The 7,658-nt window shown below is 42.0% G+C and overlaps 1 protein-coding gene and 1 pseudogene across 1 annotated transcript; both read right to left on the minus strand.

Moving 5' to 3' along the window:
* The window catches only part of LOC109470878, a 170,831-nt pseudogene that overhangs the window by 87,448 nt on the left and 75,725 nt on the right, over nt 1-7,658 (minus strand).
* LOC109470889 lies at nt 1,829-7,525 on the minus strand. Its single transcript, XM_019769981.1, has 3 exons — nt 6,822-7,525; nt 2,586-2,708; nt 1,829-2,135 (listed from the first exon to the last, which is right to left on the minus strand). The coding sequence occupies exons 1-3, from the start codon at nt 7,042-7,044 to the stop codon at nt 1,909-1,911; spliced, it is 573 nt and encodes a 190-aa protein (XP_019625540.1). The 5' UTR covers nt 7,045-7,525; the 3' UTR covers nt 1,829-1,908.

A 7,658-nucleotide genomic window follows, 5' to 3' on the forward strand; every position in this document is an offset into this window, starting at 1 on the left:
ATTTTTGGTATGACTTTGGTAGTCAGAGAATTAAACTGAAAAGTGAGCAATCTACTTGCTAGGCTGTTGCTGCAATACAGTGGATGAATTTCAATTACACCACTGGAAGTCATGGTGGTGGATAACAAAGGCCAAAAGATCAAGATAATATGCCAGTCAAGTTAATTTATATTACTATAACTTTTTATAATTGGATACCAACAGTTCAGTCATAGCTTAAAAACTGTGCCTTCACTTTTACAGTGCCTCCAGGTCCACTGAACTTGGGAGAAAATTAAAACCTGGTTGAAATACTGATTTTCGGCTATAGTGGTGCAAACTGTAGGTGCTGTGTGAACTTACAGTACTCCATTGTACTCCGTATCTTTACAAACGAATGTTCTCAACTCTTTGTGGATGTACATCTCAGATTTTGTGCTTGGTGCTTAAGGTCTTTAGGTATTGGGGTAATGGTATAAAAATGATAAAGCATCTTTTATCCATCAGGAATTTGCTTCCCTTGGTTGGGGTGGGGCTTACATTTTTTAGATATTACTTGTTAACTAACAAAATAAAATCCAAAAATGATTTTTTACTAAAACTTCGAGTGCAGTACTCAATTATTTCATCAGGATGTCCGTCAAAATACCCTACCTCATCCGCCATTTGAGCTCACCAAACCTCGCTCAGGAGGGTCACCATTATAATACCAACATCACGCAAGCAGGTACAATATAATTATTATTGTGCGGCGGGAATACATTACCATCGACTGTATCCATGAATAGTTGCGCCGTGCGACGGTAGAAAGTCTCTTGACATAGGCGTTACCAAGGCGACCATTGGACTGCCGTCTCAAGTGGAGTGGATAAGGTGCGATGATGCACACTGGGACTTAAAACGTCTAGACAGCCGCTGGCTGAGGGACGTGATAACATGGTGCGTTAGACACATGAGGAGTGTTTGGCTTGAGTTGCTAGTAGTTTTATTGATGTTAAATCACGCGACGTCTTCAGTTTTCATGTATGGACTGCAAATGTGAGAATGCAATCTTGTTGATGAATCACCATTAAAACTGCAGTTATACTTATGAAAACTTAGGCTACACCAATTCATTTTTTTCCAAGAAATTGAGACTGCGTGGTCTTGCTGGTGCATTACAATCTTATGATACAGCATCGTCATATTGTCTTCAACACCACATTGATGATTCGTTTTTATTAGGAAAAATGGGTCGAAAACCACCATTTTACAAATTTCAATGGCAACATTTGAGTTACACGAATGGGCATCACAGGTAGAGGCGTGTGAAACAAGCTGGAATACAGACACTTCTGGACTTTCTCAGTCATCCTTAATGACTGTACATGTACTAGGTAGATAACTGTGTGGCACTTGTCTGCCGCAGTGACGTACACAGCCACAATTATGTACGTCCACCTCGACATCTAGTATGCAGTAGTGCAGTATGGGACAATTCAACGTTGTAAAATAAATATCACTTCATAAGTTCATATCATATAAATGGGATTACATGTACATACCTATCAAAACGTATTTATACAGAAATGGTTTAAGTGATCTAGAACCAGTTCACCCCACTGAAGAGCTTTCACTAGCCGTGACAGGCGTTTTGTACAGTATTTACAGGCCCACTGTAATGGTGAAATTCTCCTCGCTCTTTTCGACAACTATTAACAGTGGACCTCAGCTTAACGGCCCTTTCAGTTGCCGGAATGTCGGGTGAGCAACAATAGCCGGTATTCGAAAGGATATAAGACAAAAACTTCTCTCATTATTGTTTGCAATTGTGCTAGCTATAGTGACCAACTCATTGTCTTGGTGCTTGATGTCCGCACACAAAAATGCGATAAACAATTTGGTTTGTTATAATTCTTATGATAACAATCGATTTATCACAGCACTTTTTCACCAGTGTTTCTGAAGTTCCTTGCAGAAGAGAATCCCTTTGATGATCATGGCGTACACGATCAAACTGATGAAAATCACCATGGTTACCATTGTCTTTGTCACGGGGTCATGCTCTCCGGTTGACCTCACTTCCGCTTCCGTTAAGTTCCCGGGCATGAAGCCAGAGGTGTCGTTCAGATATGACGACGTCACGTTTTGTGGCATGTCTTCTATTTCGTCAGAATCTGAAATAAGAAACGCACGCAAGTGTATTGATGGCTATCTAGAAATTAGTGATAGTGTACACTTTTCTTTCCTACGGCATCCCATCAAATCTTAATTGCGCGCAGTAATTGAAAAGCTGAATTATTTACCATGTTTGTACAGACCTGACTTGCTCGTTGTTGAAGCTCAATATATAATCCAAACAACTAGGTAGCTCCAACTCTCTTAATTCCAACGTGTACCTTACATCGCCAAGTTACACAGAAGAAACTAGATTGAAGGAGATCTATTTACGCATCATAGGTATTCCCAAGGACGTCCTTGGTATTCCTAAGGTATGCGCAGTTCTGATACTCAGGCGTTGGAGACCCACGGGAGGTTAACGTTTTATGTAGCTGAATGCAGGCCCCGTACCCATTATGATTCGGTATACATATAAGGCGTTAAATTTACGAGAACAGGCGCCATACCCAGTAGAAGCTCCAGCCTCCACAGAAGATCCTCGAACTGGTCCTGTTTCTCCGCCAGGCTGTTGAGCAGCTCCCGGATGTCGTGACTGGTAGAGCGGGGTCGCATCGCTCCATCTGCTGCAGCTTATAAATACAAAATACATGTCAGAACTAAGGAAAACCTGCATGGGGAAGTCATTCATGGATACAACATTAGTGTTAATGATACCTCATTTCCACATCTTTAGGACGAAAACCGCAGGGCAATCAAAGAAAAAAAGTCAGACCAAAATAAATTGGTCATGGGGTTGTTTAAACATACTGAGAGATCAGTGGAAGACATTAAAGATCATCAAGCTGTAAGCTAAAAGACCGTTGAGAGATTTTCTTTACACCCGTATAATGTGTGTGTGGTGCTTTGCATACACGTGGACATCTTCTAATGGCATGTATGAATAAATGATTGAAACGGTGATATTTTATGCCTTCTTACCTTAATAGGGTAACATAAGCTTGTTTCAAAGATAGCATCGTTCCCTAATCATATTGCAAAGACTGCATAAGCGGCTTAAACCACACTACATTAGAGAAGGTGCCTTGGCTCTAGTAATTGATGGTAAACGTTTGGTCTCTCTGATGCATTGTTACTATGTAGAAGGTTTAAAAGCCATACATTATTTATTGAATCTGCAGGTGGTAAGAGATCTAGAAGCTTTTCGTTTCTTCATCTGTGGTATCGCGATCCTGCAGCAATGACTCCCTGAGCGGGGTCCGAGCGGTTGAAACCAACATGTCAGCAAGTTACACAGGTGATGTCTTCATTCCGGTAATTCATTGGGTTTCTCCCATATACATTGCTGCGATGATGTAGAAGCTTAAAAAGCAATATGGAGTGACGACATCTGCCGGCGGCGGGAGAGGCTCTGCTTCTTTTAAGTCTATAATAATCCATGTCATCAATAATGGCACATTAGGGGAAAGTAATTCTGCTGCCAACGTGTTTAACGTGACTCTCATCACAAAAACTATATATTTGAGCGCCAATTCGCGACGTATATGTAAAGAGGCCGTACGCATATCCATCATATAGATCCGACAGGTGCCCATAACCTTCACGTAAACGAATAGAGAAGTTAAAAAAAAAGAAGTTTGAAAAAAAAAAGATTACAAAACATGGTGGATTTCAAGAGATCTGAAAGAATGCAGCATCATTAATCCCGAGGTATGCACACCTCAGATATTATGGTGTTCAATTGCAAGACATTCTTCAGAAAGCCTCAAACATCGTTTTACTCTAAAGTGCCGGTTTTTTTACATGGTACCCGGCGGATTTATGAGAGTTGACATTATGTACAGTCCTGCAGAAAATCCATTTGCACATGTATGCACCCAGCGACTAACAGCAACACTTATCTTCGGCTGAGTAACGCTTCCCACACGCTCATGAACAAAAACACCCCAAGCATTCTCGGCAGGATGAAACACCACAAGGCATTCGGTGTTCAGGACATCTTATCTGTTTGAACCGATTTTATATTCTTTCTTTGTAATCATCGATGGACTCACAGCACGTCAAAGCGAGAAGCCCTACACCAAGCAGACATTCACTGTGTGCTGGTGAGATGAATGCTGCAGTTCAAACCGTGGCTTTATCAGCAACTCACATGCGTGGATTTCCGTCGTGTCGCATCACTGTGAGCACGTTTGTGTCTGCATGTAAAAGTAATACAGGGGAAAGACTAGCCCGGGCGGCAAGGCAGTCACTATGATGTGTTAAGCCAGCGTCTTGATGCACCGTGTTAAGCATCGATTCGTCATGTAGAAATCACGGCATTAGTTGTGTGAATGTTGTATTAGAAGAAATGTGGCGCCAGCTATACACAAGGAATGAAGGATATCTTCACATTCCCATGCCACCGTGTCCTGGCGAGCAGAAGCCTGAAAATCTCGCATTCAGGCGTGCATCTCAAACGTTAACCGTTTTACAAAGGCTGACAGGCAGTAAGGTGGTAAGGCGAGCCCGTTAGAAACAACTCATGGTTCCCGGACTTCTACCATGGAGAGCGTCGGAAGTCCATCTCATGGTGACTACAATGTGCATTCTGAAATCACCACCATTCGGTACATTCTGTTCCACCAAGGCCAGTTTAGACACCCACGGCTTTTCTGTGAATCTCCTAATGTACATTAGATTCAATAGAGCTGTAGCCGTGTGTAAGAAATAAGTGTTCGTGTAATAGGTGATAATTCTAAAGACAGAAATATATATAGAGCGTTTTCACGACGCAGTTATTTGTATTTTAGTGAAGCGCAGCAGGGATGGAGATAACATCATTTTTTACAAATGGTAAGAAAATCATCGTCGTTTCGTGTAGACATCAGATATTCATCTAAATCCTTAATATGGTCCCAGCGTTTCACAAAGGACATAGTATTGCCACCTTCCGGCACAAATACATAAATCTCCTCTCCCTAAGCATTAGAAACATGGTGTAGTCATCAAGGGGACGAATTAGAGAGCTTGTTACAACTTATTACCCTATGAGGACAAATCAGACGGCTCGTTACAACGTATGCCGGTCCATGTAGAGTTCATGCCGCTAATCCAGATGGCGAAGAGAGCGCGCTTCATTTGATTTGCTCCGTCCCGAGGCGATTCAATAAGCTTTTCATATCTAACAGCAGGCGCCATGGGGCAGAACGATTCGATAACAAGGTGTGTTAGTTATGGAACAACATGGGGAATCTGCCGCGCGAACGATTCACAGGTTGGTTTGGAATTTCAACCACCTTGTAAACAAAACACTTCAGAGGTTGTAAAAATATGACGCGATTGACGCGATGATTTTTTTTCAAATTATCATAGAGATTTTCTCATATATTTACAAATGTTAGCAAAAATCTAATGAAAACAACGAAACGTTAACGTTCTGCATGCAAATGTAAAAAAAAAAACTTATATATAGCATGGTAAGAACATGAACATCTGATACATTGGCAAGATTCATATGAAACAAACGTATATAGGAATAAATTTACATCATTGAAAACATCTGTGCGAGGCCAATCATCTATTTTGAAAATTTGATGTTCATATCTAAGCTTATAGTATATCCCCTAGCGTTCAGCCTAGCTTTTAGCGAAGATTACTGTCTTTGTCGGAAGCATGAGCCATTTAGGTGAAATAGAAAACCCTTCTCGCGACTCGAGTGAAGTCTAGAGAGGCAATGAGATAAAAGTCACCAGACAGCCATCACACTGGAGACTCTGATCCATTACATGGGTTACAGATCCAGGGCGCACAGAGGGAAGAACTGGCCAGAAAGGGTGAAATTTAACCTTTCTTGGATGCGATCAACTACAAAATAGTACAAGGCTTTTAAATAAATCAGTCCTAGGTTATTAGCACACCCCATCCCACTGGAGGCTGCGACCGATGACCGACCCACGAGGAAACAAATATTTCATAGATAGATACTAGTAAGGAGCGAATCTATTTGTGTTTTGTGCGTTCTTTGTCTTTTAAATCATACTTCGTGCTTCCATGGAGGTAGAAAAATGAGATTTCTCTTTTACCTCCATGGTGCTTCATATTCCGAATATGATTACATACAAATCCAATATTGGGTCGCTTAGCAGTTGAAAGGGGGCCTTAACGAGTTAGGTAAGCTCCAGCAAAACAAGACGTACGCAGAGCCCGGCTTGACTGTGCGTACAACCTGCACAATCCGTGCGATGGAAGCACCAAACAGCATCACTGGATACGCTACAGTCCGATACATGTCGATTTAATATATCTTTTTGGGAATTTTTGTACATGCATCACGTATTAGCTTTTGTGACGACATCATTCCACCCAGCACAGTGACATGAAACAAAAAACGGCCAATTCAAAGCGATCTAGAAATGCAGCAGAGGCAATCGCCGAGGTGTCTAGGTGTTCAACACTTTCTAGAGAAGATCTCGATTTTGGTCTTTAAATGTTGTACCTTAGGGCACCTGGCCGAATTATAAGAGTCGAAAAATAAATAATGTTCTTTTGAAATGTTCATAAATGTGGTTTTGTTAAGATGATCATTAAAGCCGAACTTATGTATTGGAGCAGTGGTAGAACCCATTTCAAAGATTATTTATAATAATGGTCCTGTCAATACATGTACATGTACTTTATGGCTACTTCAATGCATTTTGAATGCCTAACTGAGCTCGATAGAGCCTTAATGTACAATAAAGTATGATTATAATTGACGAGCCTACCTGTAGTACTCTCATCTGTTCTGTTGATACTGATGTTGAGCTGCTCCTCCAGCCGGTTCATCAGCCCTTCAAACTGCACTTGTTTGTTATCCAGGGATTGTAGAAGACTGTCGATGCTCGCAGTCCTTTTTGGGATTCGGCCACCGCTTGCTTCTCTCGTAACGTTCGTCGCCAAGACAACAGAAATGGCAACGAGCCATAAGCTAAAATGTTTCACTGACATGCTCCCTTCAGTCTTCACAACATTCAGCACTGCAGTTTATATACATATGTGCATCACTAGTAGCTTAAACTACAAAAATGAACTGTCCGTACCATTGTTTAATCCTCTGGATTAAGCCCGATCCTGGTCGGTACGCTGCCCGTATCGCAGGCCCCTGTGTGCCGTCAACACACCGGCCTGTTTGGAAGTGGTGTTACGCCCAAGCGTTTCCGTACCTCGGGTACCCAACGGCTCTTCGTTCTCGTGCATGGTGGTAGATTTTCAGTCCTGTTCCGATGTCCATTGAGTCCCAAAGGCGGATTGCGGGTATTTATGAGCGCACAGTTTCCATGTATATTAGTTACTCAAGCATGTGCACGAGTATTGATTCTCCCGTACGATAGGCGCTGTATTCCCGCCCATACTCGGTACTCGCAGCGGGTAAATGCGGGTAATTGATGGTCGCCCGCCCGTCCCTGTGACGTCACGATGACGTAGTACGTACGCTCGTCTTGTTTTCATTAGGGACATTTCATCATAAGACTTCAATGGGAGTGGGAATTCTTCTGATATTATCTATCTTGGGCTCTTCCTGGCAGACGCCTTGTTTCTATTTCTGGTACACACTTGTTACG

This window comes from Branchiostoma belcheri, unplaced genomic scaffold (genome assembly GCF_001625305.1).
Source record: "Branchiostoma belcheri isolate BF01 breed outbred unplaced genomic scaffold, Haploidv18h27 scaffold239, whole genome shotgun sequence".
NCBI classification, from domain to species: domain Eukaryota; kingdom Metazoa; phylum Chordata; class Leptocardii; order Amphioxiformes; family Branchiostomatidae; genus Branchiostoma; species Branchiostoma belcheri.